The sequence below is a fragment of the Chlorocebus sabaeus genome, chromosome 20 (genome assembly GCF_047675955.1).
Source record: "Chlorocebus sabaeus isolate Y175 chromosome 20, mChlSab1.0.hap1, whole genome shotgun sequence".
Taxonomy (NCBI): Eukaryota; Metazoa; Chordata; class Mammalia; order Primates; family Cercopithecidae; genus Chlorocebus; species Chlorocebus sabaeus.
The window spans coordinates 135,157,114-135,170,972 of record NC_132923.1 but is presented as its reverse complement, the minus strand read 5'-3'; the positions used below and the strand labels follow the sequence as shown (position 1 = coordinate 135,170,972).

The following is a 13,859-nucleotide window of genomic DNA, read 5'->3' as shown; positions in this document are numbered from 1 at the left end:
GTGACAGAAGAGGCAGAGACTGGAGCTTTCTGGAGAATTTACTGACCACAGAGGGGTGGGCTTCACATGAGGTGCCCGGCATGGCTGGGCCGGGGTCTGAGTGCTGCCTGGGACCAGCCGCCTGCGCCCCACCCTACGGCTGTGTACAGACGGGTGCCCCCCTCACTTTCCTCCCCTCTGCCCGGGCTGGCGGCGGCCAGAAAGACGGTGGACGCAGCGCACGGGAAACAGCGGCTTCAAATAGATGCTGGCCCGCGCCACGTGCCTCGCCACCCCTGCCCCCACCTGCCCCCCAGGACCCTCTGGGCCCCCCAGCACCGCTGGGGCTCAGTCTGCCCTCGTGTCCTGCCCAGCCAGGAGCCCAGGGTCCTGCCCCCTAACTGCAGGGCCTCTCCCACCCCAGCCCCCACCCTAGCCCACACCCCAACCCCCTTTATAAAAAGAAGAGGAGACAGCACCTTCCGCTGGACTCTCCCGGCCGGCCACAGCCCCAGACAACCTGGGCCCAGGGCTGCTGTCCAGTCCCACCGGCCCGGGCGTCCACGAGGTCCCTTTTACATCTGTACAGCAGCCGGTTGGCTGGGCGGCCCCAGCAAGTCCCTGTGCGGCTCACAGGTGCCGCGGGCTGGGGTGGCCGTTGTGGTAGAGTTTCTGCTTCACGTGCACCATGTTCCCGGCGGCCTCCTCAAAGGGCCTGTGCGGCCGCCGGCCCAGCTCCCGCAGGCTGCACAGCTTGGGCAGCCAGGTCCACGAGCCATCTGCAGGGGGACAGGGGCGGTCAGGCGGCTGGGGCCGGCCAGGACGGTGGCATTCCCAGGCGGCGGGCACGAGGCACTCACCGTGGCGCCGTCCGGCCCTCCAGGCGCGCACGGCGCAGTGCAGGACGCCGTCCATCCACACCAGGAACCAGCTGATGCAGAAGCCCAGCAGCAGCCCCAGCATGAGGTCGATCTCCTGCTTGGTCACATTGTCCGTCACAAAGTAGTTCTCGGAGGCGTCCACCACCGACTGGTCCCCGTCGTACGGGATCACGTAGTGGATGTGGTGCCTGGGGGCGGCAGGGCGGGCTGGCACCTCTCCCGCCGCCCCTGGCCTGGCCTTCCCCCAGGGGGCCTAGCCCGTGGTGGGGGTTTGGCTGCCACCCTGGGGGTTCTCTGAAGCAGCCTCCTGGGTGGGTGGGTCGGGAAGGGGGCACCGGACTCAGCCAGGCCCAGGTCACAGGCCAGAGGGAGTGGGAGGTCAGCAGCCATGGGCCGTGGAGGCTGAGTGCGAAGTCCAGGCAGATGGCGGGACCGGCTGCTGGCGAGGGTGTCAGCCCTCACTCAGCACCTCCTCCCTGAGTCCTGGAGCTCACGGGAAGGTGCTGCGGGTGGAAGAGGCCTCCCCCAGAGGGGGCTCAGGATGGTGGTCCCCACGGCCAGGGTCACAGCTCATCTGCCCGCCCCAGGGCCGCAGAGGCCACTTGGAGCAGAACCGGACACAGGGAGCCCTGCTGGCCCCAGACCGGCCACTCCCATGCACCCGTCCCCTCCTGCCGTGCCCTTTCCTCCACGGCCGCCACCCCGCCTGCCAGGCCCACTTTCCCTGGTGTTTCTTCTGCTCCTCTGTCCCTGGGAGGTGCTGTCAGAGGTCACGGGGGCTCTACCCAGCACCCCATACTCTCCCCTTCCTGGGGAACACCCCCGCCCTGCTCCTCCCAGGAAGGGCGGCGTCCAGGCTCCAGGCCCTTTCGCCCTCAGTGCCTGGGCACCTTGGTGTCCCTTGGCCTCCTCTCCCTGGGCCCTTGGGGGGACTGCCCAAGCTCAGGCCACAACAGCTTCTGGCCCCTCGCTGCTGGGGCCACACAAGCTCCCCAAGGAGCGTGCTCCAGCAGCTCACCCTGTCCCAAGAAGGTCTCCAGGCCCCATGATCCCAGGTGGGCTGACTGCTGATCGGACTGGCATCCCAGACAGCCGACTCTGGGATCCCTAGGCCAACCTGAGGGCCTGGGAGTGGAGGCCGTGGGCCCCAGGCGCCTTGCGGTCCACACTCCCGGCTGCCTCCCACGTCTCCGATGAGCTCCAGCTGCCTGTGTCTCCACGTGGGATCCACAGACACCTTAAACTTGTGCCTAAAAATAGCTCCTCTCTCCCCAAACCTGCTTCTCCCCCACCTTCCCCTCAGTGAGGTACCAGTGCCTTGGCCTGGTTTTCAGCTGAGACCCAGAGACCACCCCATGCTCCACACCCCAACCAGAAGCACTTCCCACACTAAAAGCCCGGCCTATCCGTCCAACCCAGGGCCTTGCAGCCCTCTCCAGGCCATCCCTGTGCCCAGCAGGGGCCACACAGGTGCCTTCCCTCCATGAGATCTGGGGGTCCTGGAGCCTGAGCCCAGGCACAGGGAGGAGGCGGCCCTTGCCCCAGGCTCTCCTTGAAGCCTTCCTGCTCTTCTGGGCTTCTCGGAGGTCAGTCCCCTCAGCATATCGGGCAACTGGCCACTCCCAGTGGCGGGGCTCTCGGTGAGGAGTGACCATGACCGTGGCTGATCCCTGGTGGCCACCAATCACCTGGTGACAAGCCTGTCCACAGCCATCATCCTCGATGGGCCGCTGATGACCACTGCCTAGAATGTGCAGCTGCCAGAGGCCCGCAGGGGAGGAAGCTGTTCCTGACCCCTGATGGAGTCCTCACCCACCCCAGGGGCTCAGTAACTTTGGGAGTCAGAGGTCACAGCCTGTGTCCCCCGCCATGGCTGGCCTGGGTACCTGTAGTTTCTCCCCCTGCACCTGGCCCTCCTTCCTGGGGGACTCAGGTCTCCCAGGTGAAAGCAGGAGACAGGCCTGGGCAGAGATGTGCTATCTGCACACGTATGTCCGTGACATGTACATACGTGTGTCCTGCCTGCACCACACATGCTGCATGTGTCCACCTGAGGCCCAATGTACGTCATGTATACACACCAGCCACATGCACAGGACATGGTGTGATACTGTGGACATGGGCCCCAGGCACTCCACACCCCCGCCCTGTGCACGGTGTGTCACACGCGAGTGCATGTTCGCTTGGCTTTGCAAAACGCAGCCACCCTCTCCACGGGGCGCCACGTCACGTGCATGGACGGATGTCTCATTTGGACGCTGCCTGGCAACAGACTTTGGAGCATTGATTTCCATACACGTTCTCCATGTCAATGTCTACGTATAGGCACGTACAAGGCCTGCACACATACACACACCCGTTCTGCACACCAGCGTGTACACACGGGGAGCCTCTCATGGACATGGTGTATAGGCAGATACTCCATGTGCAAAACGGTTGTCTGCACACACACTGGCTGCACCCACATGGAGACATTTTGACATGTCCCTGAGCACACTGCACTGTATATTGTGACATACATGTACTTTGCATACACATATATGTTGTCAATATACAAGGGCACTTTGTACGCTGAATGTACATATTCTATATGTAGAGATGTGAACAGAGCATAGATACACAGACACACACACAGCAGTACCGTCTACAGCAGGCTGTGGCTCTGCTTCCCACACACCAGCTGCCTTCAGCGTGCACTCCACCTGAGTCCACGCGTGCTCTGGACACGACATGAGCTGCATGAGCTCCACCTACACGCCTTGTGCAAATGCTCTAAGGCGCCCTCTGCCTGCCCTGCCGATCCCTCAGTGTGCTGCCACAGGTGGATGCACACAGCCCCAGCCCACGCGCACAGAGGCCGCGCCTTTCTGATGCCCTGGAGCTCCGGTCTGGGCCCAGCCTCCAGGAGGCCATGGAGCCAGCCTCAGGCCTTTGCTCAGCAGTTGGACCGTCCAGACAGGGACACAGGGCTCTCTGGTAGCACGTGGCCACCCCACAAGCTCTTACCCCCCACCCTGTGCCCGGCACACGTGAGGGTCACAGACACCCCGATCTCTGCCTTCTCTAACACCCGTGTTCTTCATCAACACACCTGCTGCACCCATAGGCATGTAACACGCTTAGCAACACATGCAGCTGTCCTGAACACACATGCCCTGCGCCCACACGTATGCACAGAGACCCCCGGAGCAGGAGGCAGCAGAGATGACGAACACGGGTTCTGGGTTGGTGCCCCTTTGTCCTTCACTAGCTGTGTGACCTTGGAAAAGCCTGTCCTCTAAATCCTCCGTCCACTTCCTCATCTGTCCAGCAGGGTTAACAGCGGCCACTGCGTGAGGGTGGCCTGAGGGATGGGAGCGCATGCGTGCGTGCGCGGGCGCTGTGTGTACGCACATGTATATATGCACAGACGCCACACACATGCGCGTCTCATGAGAAGATGTTTATTTCGTACATGGACGTACAAACATGCATGGCCAAGAAGATTCCATCACTACACGTGCACACGGGATCACACAGTGGGTGTGGGGGATCTGGGCGCTCCCCTCAATCTGAGTGACCTTGAGGAAGCTTCGCCTCCCCGCTGACCCCCAGCCCCATCCCTCAGCTCCTTTCCAGCCAGGGGGTTGTGCCCAGTATCCCTCAAGGCAGGCCCTTCCCACCTTGACCGGCATTCCTCTGCCCTGGGACTCACTGCAGGGCCCAGCCCTGTGCCAGCAGGCGCTTCCTGCCCCAGCCCTGATGAGGCTGGCTTGGGTCTCCACTGTGGACATGAGACTGGGCTGCGGCTTCCCGGCCTCCAGGCTGGACCAGGAGGCCCCGTGACCCATTCCGCCATCTCCCTGGAGGCCTCTAGGGGATGGTGTCCTCAAGCCATGCACCCCCAGGAGACCCCCTCCTTGAGCCAGCTCCTCCCCCTGCGCACCTGGCAGCCCTCAAGGGTGGAAGGCGGATCGTGGCCTGCGTGGGGCTGGCTCCCCCGCGCCCCGAGTGGGCCCCGCCACACATGTGCGCTCACGCGTGTCGAGCCGGCGCCGGTTGCGGACTCACCGGCCACAGTTGCAGTGGCAGACGCGGTCCTCGCCCCGCAGGTGCGGGAGGATGTAGTTGTGGAATCGGTCCAGCAGCGCGTTCATGTCCATCAAGCACGCGATGGCCTGGAAGAGCCCATGACCGGTCAGCGCCAAGGAGCGGGCGGGACGAACGGGGGCTGGGGGTGGGGAGCGCAGGGCAGGTGGGGGCAGCGCAGGCCGGGGTCGGGGCAGCGCAGGCGGGGAGCCAGAGCGCAGGCCGGGGTGAGGGGAGCGTAGGCCCGGGAGGGGAAGCGCAGGCCGGGAAGGGGGAAGTGCAGGCCGGGGTGGGGGGAGCGCAGGCCGGGGTGGGGGGAGCGTAGGCCGGGGAGGGGAGCGCAGGGAGTGTGGGGATCGCAGGCTGGGGAGGAGAGCGCAGGTCGGGTTCGGGGGAGCGCAGGCCGGGGAGGGGAGCGCAGGCCGCACGGGCGGTAAACAAGGAGCAGGAGGTGGGGGCAGGCGGCGCGCGCGGGCGGGGAGCAGGGGGCGCGCGCGGGAAGCCCCTCCGCTCACCATCACGACCGACGCCCCCAGAATCATGAAGATCATGGTGTTCGCGCTCATGGACATCGGGCGGGGCCGGGCCGGGCCGGAGCGCCGCCCCCCGGCCCCGGCGCCCCCCCGGCCCCGGCCCGATGCTGAGCCCCCGCCGCCTCCGCAGAGGTCAGCGCTTCCCTGGGTCTTCCGCCGCCGCTCGCGGCAACCCCGGCGCCGGCCGGGAGGAGGAGGCGCGGGGGGGGGCACCGAGGAGGGACGCGGGGCCTCTCTGGGGTCGCTCGGCCCTGCCCGCCGCGCTCCGCTCCGCCCTCGGGTCCTCCCCGCGCTCCGCTCGGCTCGGCTCGGCTCGGCTCTGCTCGGCTCCGGCCCCCTCCCTGCCTCCTCCTCCCTCCTCCCTCCTCGCCGCCTTCCTCCGCCTCCCGGGAGGGACCGCGCAGCCCGCAGGACGCCCCGTGCCAGCACCGGAGCCGGGAGGGGACCGCCACCCCCAGGACGCCGGCCGGGACCCCTCTCCGGGAACCTCGGCTTCGTGCCCCGCCCCAGTCTGGTCAGACCCAGCCCCGGTGGCCTGTCCAGTGACCCCGGACGCCAGTCCCAACACGATCCGGTCCTGGAGGGGCGCCGAGGCCCTCCCCGCCCCACTGCGCCGCCCTCCCTCCTGGAATCCCGGGTCGCCGGCTGCGTGGCTGCACCAGCCCGCTTGGAAAGCACATGCCTCCAGGGTGGGGTCTGCAAGGTCGTGACGAGATGGGGGTCACAGGGCAGGGACGGGATGACCCCTGGAATCCTCAGTGGAGAGAAGCGGCGCAGGAGCTGGGGGCAGGGATGCCTCACACAGGCTTCCCTTAGCGCAGGGAAGAGGGGTCAGCCCAGGCCTATGGGTCAGGACACCTGCCCTTCAGAGGCCCCAAGTGGCCACCACTCAGCTCTGGCTGTTCCTGCTTCAGGGTCCTGAGGCCAAACTCTCATCCACAACTAGTGAGACCATGTTTCAGACCCAGGATGCCACCCTCTCCCTTCCAGCAGGAAGTGAGCAGGAAGCTATGCCTGGGACCCAGCCTGGGACCCGGCGCCATCCAGGCTCACTGCAGCCTCAATCCTCCCGGCTCAGCTGGCCTTGGGGGACAGCTGATCCCGGCCCAGGGGTTTCCACGTGGAGAGGGGACACTGCTCTGCCACAGGCAGCAGTGCTGGAAGGAGCAGCCGGCTTCTGCTTCAAGCAGCACAGGCAGGGGTTGGCCCACGCCCCGTCAGCAGCACCAGGTTTGAGCTACACCCCCCAGCAGTGGTCGGAGGTCACTGAAGGCGGCAGGGTTAGGCCTCTGCCACCTCCTCAGGCGCGAGGTCGGGTCGGGAATTCAGGACCAGGCACAATGACAGCAGCATCTGTTTATTGACAATTCCAGGTCATTCCCAACATGCCGCAGCAGGGCTGTGTACAGTCCAGCCGGGTGGGGAGGGAGGGAAGGCAGGCAGGCACATGGAGACACAGGTATGTCGGGAAGTGCACACAAACCATCGTCTTTCCTTTCTGGTCAAAGAAGAAAAACTTTATAATCAATATCCCGCTCATAAGTAAAAGTGGGAAAGAAAAAACTTGATTGCTTTAATCTGGCCTTCTGGCATCTCCTCTCCCATTTCATATGCACAGTTTATTTGGGTAATGCTACCGTCACCAGCAGAACACCTGTAAGTAAAAACAAATGTCAGGAAGGAAAAAGTATGAACAGGAAGCTCCAGAGGTGGCTCCAGGCGGGCGCTGGGCTCAGTAGAAGCAGACGGTGTGCAGAAAGGTGCGGCCGCTCTTCTCCTCGAACTCCTGCAGCAGCTCGTCAATCTCGTTCTCCATGTCTTCCGTGTGCTGGATCTGCAAGGACAGCACCGTGGTGAGGGCCTTGCCCACTCCCGCCTGTCTGCTCCCCCTCAACACCTGGATCGCCAGGGAAACGCCAGGCCTGAGCCAGCAAAAACCAGGGTGGCGGGCAGGCCCTCACCCCACCACTGCTGCCTCCCAAGGATGGCTGGAGGCTGCAAGGGGAGAGCTTCCTGGGCAGCCCCAGGCCCTTACCTGGTGTGGAGCAGGAGGCAGCCCCCACCTCCCCACCGACCCTCACAGAACCTGAAGCTGGGAGGAGCGTGGAGCTGGATTCTGAGAGGCGCCCAGCACTGAGACCTGGAGGCCAGGACTCAGGCCCACACGTGCACAGCGGGGCCGACCAGCCCTCACCACCAGCGCGCCCTCACCGGCAGTGCTTCCACACCGCCAACAAGCAAACGGGGGCAGGGAAAGGTGCGGTGCCCAGAGACCCAGAGAGGACTCTGACCCATGCCCTGTGGTGGGGGCAGCCTGGTCACTGGAGCGTCCTGGCAGCATCCTAGCCTCCATCCACCAGAGCCCCTGGCTGAGGGCTGCTGCCCTGGAGTGAGCAGGCCCGGCTCCTGAGCACACCTGCCCTGGCACTGGCAGCTCGTTACTCGCCATCTCCACTGACCCTGGTCCCCAACCTGGGACAGCACCCAGTGCCTCTAAGCAAGGAGTGGCCTGTTACTCAGCTCTGGCCGTGACCCAAGCAGAAATCACGCAACTTCTGGGACGAGATTTTCCCTATGGCCTTTTCTCCTGCCAGGCGATCGTGAAGACCATCCCTGGCGCTTCAACATCCACGCGGGACCGGGAGGCACGCGGGGACCAGAAGCCATGCGGGGTGGGCGGAGCGCAGGCGCCTGCAGCCACACGGCAGCTTCTCCCAGCGCCGGCCCGCCTGGCTTCTGGGCTTTCCAAACACCGTTTTCTCTCGGTGAAGCTGTCCTGTTTTTCACAGTTGATCAAATCACAGATCACAGAGGCAGAGGCGGGACGGTGCGTGGGGCTCTCCTCAGGCAGGTCCTTTCATCTCAGCCCAGCACCTCCATGCCACAGCAAGGTGGCAACAGAAGCCGTGGGGTGCCCCTGGCCACTTTGTGCAAGGGGGACATGCAGGGCCCACGGGGGAAGGCAGGTGTGCAGAAGGCCAAGTCCAGGGGTGGACGGCGGACACAGCGCCCTTGGCAGCCTCCAGGCTCAGGTGGGGCACACCTCCGACCGCACCACATCCAGGAGAGCTCCGTGCTCTGCTCGCTGAAGCAGGGCTGTGTCCACCAAGGGGAAGAGGCAAAGTACCAGGCGTTCCCTGGAGCCTGTGTCCTGGGAGGCAGACTAAGCCCGTGTTGGGCAGGTCACTGCGCAGCACCTCTCCGCTAAGCAGAGGGCATGGGCAGGGGGGGCTCCTATGCCAAGGCTGGGGAGTGACTCTCTCTAAACTACCAGCGGGCACCCCTGACACAGGTGAGCTGAGCAGAGACCCCACCCCAAGCAGCAAGGCCAGCCTCAGGCCTCGGCCACGCCCCTCTGTCACGGCCTCGGCCACGACCCTGTCACAGCGCCCACCGGGTACTCACACACTGGCAGAGCTCACAGATGAGAAACGCCCCCAGGGTGGCCTCCTCGTGGTTGTCCTGGATGTCCACGTTGACCACGTGCACGGGCTGGCATGTCTCCTGTTCTCTGGAATTCAGATCTGATTGGGACAAGGTGACACAGACGTCAGAGGCTCCAGAACCAGGGAACAGGCAGTCGATGTGGCTAAGTCCCTGGCTCTGCCGGCCCCTGGCCCAGCCCAGCCCCGCTGGTTTCTGGACTCTGCAGATTGGGGAGCACAAAGACTGAGCCTCAAACCGAAGGCAGCTGATGGTTCGAGGAAACCTCAGCAAATCTCCAACTCAGCAAAAGCTGGTCTGGGACTCCCCACCCACCAGCCAGTCCTGGAGTGAGGCGCAGCTGGCATTGCAGCCCTTCCCCGTCATTAAAGACCAGCCCTCCCTGCTCCACACCAGCTCGAGGGTCGATCCGCGTGAAAAATGGACCCCGCGTGGTGGCTCTCGTCTGTGATCCCAGCACTTTGGGATGCCAAGGCAGGTGGATCACTTGAGGTCAGGAGTTCAAGACCATCCTGGCCAACATGGTGAAACCCTGTCTCTACTAAAAATACAAACATTAGCTGGGCGTGTTGGCTCACACCTGTAGTCCCAGCTATTCGGGAGGCTGAGGCAGGAAAATCACCTGAACCCGGGAAGTGGAGCTTGCAGTGAGCTGAGATCGCGCCACTGCACTCCAGCCTGGGTGACAGAGCAAGACTCTGTCTCAAAAAAAAAAAAAAACACCAAACAAAAAACAGGCCCCTCAAGCCCATGAAAGGCCGCAGCCAGCACACGGGTGGTTCAGTGACCAGCAGCCCTGCCTGCCTCCCAGGGTGTTTTGCACACAGGTCTGGCCCCCGCCCCCGACACTCTAGATGGGCCGTGCTGGTCAGGGTGGGGCCCTGCAGGCATCCCCAGACTCTGTGAGAGCTGCTGGAGCCCAGCCCAGCACAGCCACCTCCTCACCTTCCACCACCTGGTCATACACTCTCTCTTCGCAAGTGAGGATCAGATCAAACAGGTCTTTGCAGTTCTGGAACCTTTCTGGTCGGGGCTTGATTCTCTTATTTCTGTCCAGCATATGTAAAATCCCATTCTGTGTATAGCTACACATGGGAGTTAAGGAATGTCAGAGAAAAGACATCTGTGTATGAAGCCTAGAAGTGCCTGTGTCCTGGACACCCAGCCCCCTTCCCTGCCCCACAGCAGGGGCAGCCGGGACGCAGGCTTGGACAGCTGTAGGCGGTGAGCCATGCCCTGGTGAGCCAGGGGCCTCACTGTCCTAGCAGGTCCCACAGAAAACAAAGCGGGCGATTGCAGGCGCTTGCTCCTCGCTGAGCCCCAACTCTGCGAAAAGACCCAAGGCCTGCAGGACGCCCCCACCCCTTCCCCCAGCATCTGAAGCCTTCTACCCAGACCTCTTCCGTTGCCGCTGGCGTGGCCTGAGCTGCCCTTGGCCTCAGTCACTGTGTGTCTGCAGTCGGATCCTCCTTCCGCCCTCTGCTCCCCAGGCAGTGCATGCTGGCTCTGAAACCTCAGCCCTCAGCAGAGGCAAAGCAAACCCAGAAACCAAGTCCCAAGTCTAGCTCAGCTATAACAGTCAAGAACACTGGAAAACCCAAAGAAAGGAAGCTTCAGGCTGGGCGCGGTGGCTCACACTTGTGATCCCAGCACTTTGGGAGGCCGAGGTGGGCGGATCACCTGAGGTCGAGGAGTTCGAGACCAGCCTGGCCAACATGGAGAAACCCCGTCTCTACTAAAAACACAAAGATTAGACAGACGTGGTGACACACGCCTGTGGTCCCAGCTACTCGGGAGGCCGAGGCTGCGGTGAGCCGAGATTGTGACACCGCACTCCAGCCTGGGTAACAGAGCAAGACTCTGTCTCAAAAAGAAAAAGAAATGAAGCTTCAGCAGCAATCGGGCTGGAAAACACTGATATAAAGACCAACAGGGCAAGACAGTCCAGGAGGGAGATGCTATAGCCTCACTGCCTACAGGACGGTGGAGGGCAGGATGAGGCCTGAAGGCACTCGGCATCCAGCCCAGCTGAGAAGGGGCCTCGGGCGAACGCGGACACACACAGGCCCCAGCAGTCCCAGGAAGGGGCCACAGGAGCCTCTGGGGTCCTCAGGGTGGAGCACCCTCCCACCATTCACAGTGGCCATGCCTGGCCTCAGGGGTTCCCAAGGAAAGGCGCTCACTGCCCCAAAAAGAGAGACTGGGTCCCCAAAGATGAGCTCCGTGGTCTGAGCCATTCCAGGTGGTCGGGGACAAGCAACCACTTTCAGAGAAACAGCCTGGCTGACTCAGGAATTCCGAGTGAACTCAACGGACTTCGCCTTCCTGGGCAGCAAAAACAGTTTCTGTAACACACTGAAGTGGTTGATCTAAGGTTTAACTTGAAAAGGCATCTGACCCCGAGCTGCATCCTTGGTTCCTGTCACTGTCAGCAGTGTGGAAGTCACCCACCCCCAACGTGCACATCGGGGTCCCACAGCGTGGGAGTCACCCACCCAGCCCTGATGTGCGTCTCTTCCTGCACATCGGGGTCCCACCTGTGTCCCTGAGGCCCCTGGAAGCAGTTACGACACCCGGGTCCATCTCCAGGGGAACTTAGTCCTTTAGCCGCTGAGAATCAAAGTCTGCGGAAAGAAGAGCTCGAGGCCGGGCACGGTGGCTCAAGCCTGTAATCCCAGCACATTGAGAGGCCAAGGTAGATGGATCACCTGAGGTCCAGGAGTTCGAGACCAGCCTGGCCAATATGGTGAAACCCCATCTTTACTAAAAATGCAAAAATTAGGCCGGTGGGGTTGCGCACACCTATAATCTCAGCTACAGCTACTTGGGAGGCTGAGGCATGAGAATTGCTTGAACCTGAGCAGCGAAGGTTGCAGTGAGCCGAGATCACACCACTGCACTCCAGCCTGGGCGACAGAGTGAGACTCCCTGTGGAAAACAACAACAACAACAAAAAAAAGGCCGGGCCGGGTGCAGTGGCTCACGCCTGTGATCCCAGCACTTTGGGAGGCCAAGGCGGTCAGGAGGTTGAGACCAGCCTGGCCAGTATGGTAAAACCCTGTCTCTACCAAAAGTACAAAATTAGCCGGGCGTGGTGGCACGCACCTGTAATCCCAGCTATTCAGGAGGCTGAGGCAGGAGAAGCTTGAACCTGGGAGGCAGAACTTGCAGTGAGCTGAGACTGCGACACTGTACTCCAGCCTGGGCTACAAAAGCAAGAGCAAGAACCATGAGCTCACAGGGACGCGAGGTCCCACCTGAACTCCAGCAGCAAACCCACGGGGCCAGTGAGTGCCCACGAGGCAAAGGCTCAGAGCAAGGCGGGAGGACAGGAGCCGCTGGCGGGCGAGGCGGGGCCTTCAATAGACAGACTCATGGCCACGGGGAGGCTGAGCAGGTTCCGGGCCTGCGTGTGAGAGCCTGCTCTTCAAGTCATGGGAAATCCTTTCTGAAGGAAGAACCTAAGTACTGCCGGGCGGGAGGAAGGGGAGAGAGGCGCCATCAGAACGGAAACCTGTCCCATCTTCCCGACGACACCTGCACCATCCAGGCCCCGCAGCAGAAGTCCCACTGACGCAAAGCGTTCAACAGTGAACCCACAAAGGCAGAAACGAAAGACTCAGCCCGGGCCGAAGGCAGCACCAGGCTGAGGGCCTGACCCACACTAGGGCCCCAACTGGCCATGGGGGCCTGAAATTTACCCAGAAAAGTGGGCCAAGAGAGGGTCCAGGGCAGGGCAGGCGAAGAGGACCTGCTATGCCTAGAATCAGCTGCCCCCACTGGACACTTGGCCTGAACACCTGGCCCTGCACAGTCCCTGCAGCTTCAGGGACCACGTTCAGTAAAGGATGGCCGACGCTCAAAGGCCATGAAACAGAGGTACACAGGAGCCTCAGCTGAAGTTAACATACATCTAAGAAATAAACTCCCAGCTGGGCACGGTGGCTCACACCTGTAATCACAGCACTTTGGGAGGCCGAGGCAGGCGGATGACAAGGTCAGGAGTTCAAGACCAGCCTGGCCAATATGGTGAAACCCCGTCTCTACCAAAAATAAAAAATTAGCCGGGCATGGTGGCAGGCGCCTTAGTCCCAGCTACTCTGGAGGCCGAGGCAGGAGAATCGCACCCCTGCACTCCGGCCTGAGCGACAGGAGCAAGACTCTGTCTCAAAAAAAAAAAAGAGGGCTGGGTGTGGTGGCTCAAGCCTGTAATCCCAGCACTTTGGGAGGCCAAGATGGGCAGATCACGAGGTCAGGAGATCGAGACCATCCTGGCTAACACGGTGAAACCCCGCCTCTACTAAAAATACAAAAAAAACTAGCCGGGCGTGGTGGCGGGCGCCTGTAGTCCCAGCTACTCGGGAGGCTGAGGCAGGAGAATGGCGTAAACCCGGGAGGCAGAGCTTGCAGTGAGCTGAGATGGCGCCACGGCCCTCCAGCCTGGGCAACAGAGCGAGACTCCGTCTCAAAAAAAAAAAAAAAAAAAAAAACAAACTCTCAGGGATGGGCCAAGAAAATTGTCCAGAAGCGAGATGTGGCAGCCACGGTGGGGGGTTGCTGGGGGCGGGGGGTGCAGTGGGCAGGCCCCTCCTCTGCCCTGGCTTCCACGTGGACCACAGTGAGAAAGGACAAGCGGCCACGCATGGGGGCGGCTCTGCCAGGGTTGCGGCCTCCCACTCACCCAGAGGCCTCTGGACGGTGGCAGAGACAGAAGCTGGCCCATCAGACCCTTGAGTGAGATTCCCGTGGGTAGAGTGTGTGTGGCCAATGCCAAGGGGCCACCAGCCAGTGTGAGCAACGTCCTGGCCCTCCCTGCCCCCGTGGTGTCACTCCCGCCCCACCGTGACATCTGGAACCCTCCCCCGGTGTGTGGCTGCACGGTCTCCCGAGTCTGGGGATGGGAGAACAAGGCTTGTGCTAGAGACCTTGGGCTGTGACGCACACCTGTGATCCC

At 62.5% G+C, this 13,859-nt stretch overlaps 2 protein-coding genes across 2 annotated transcripts in view; both read right to left on the bottom strand.

The window, feature by feature from the left end:
* Positions 1–26: 26 nt before the first annotated feature.
* Positions 27–6,016, bottom strand: TMEM240 (transmembrane protein 240). The gene is made up of 4 exons (XM_007980989.3): positions 5,444–6,016; positions 4,911–5,017; positions 840–1,048; positions 27–758 (listed from the first exon to the last, which is right to left on the bottom strand). Exons 1-4 carry the CDS (start codon positions 5,498–5,500, stop codon positions 610–612), a joined length of 522 nt encoding a protein of 173 aa, XP_007979180.1. The 5' UTR covers positions 5,501–6,016; the 3' UTR covers positions 27–609.
* A 786-nt stretch (positions 6,017–6,802) lies between these two features.
* The window catches only part of SSU72 (SSU72 homolog, RNA polymerase II CTD phosphatase), a 33,731-nt gene continuing 26,674 nt past the window's right edge, over positions 6,803–13,859 (bottom strand). The window contains exons 3-5 of the mRNA XM_007980987.3: positions 9,851–9,990; positions 8,867–8,985; positions 6,803–7,295 (exon numbers count right to left, since the gene is read on the bottom strand). Coding sequence (XP_007979178.1) covers positions 7,194–7,295; positions 8,867–8,985; positions 9,851–9,990 — 361 coding nt within the window. The 3' untranslated portion in view covers positions 6,803–7,193. The remainder of the gene's footprint in view (positions 7,296–8,866; positions 8,986–9,850; positions 9,991–13,859) is intronic.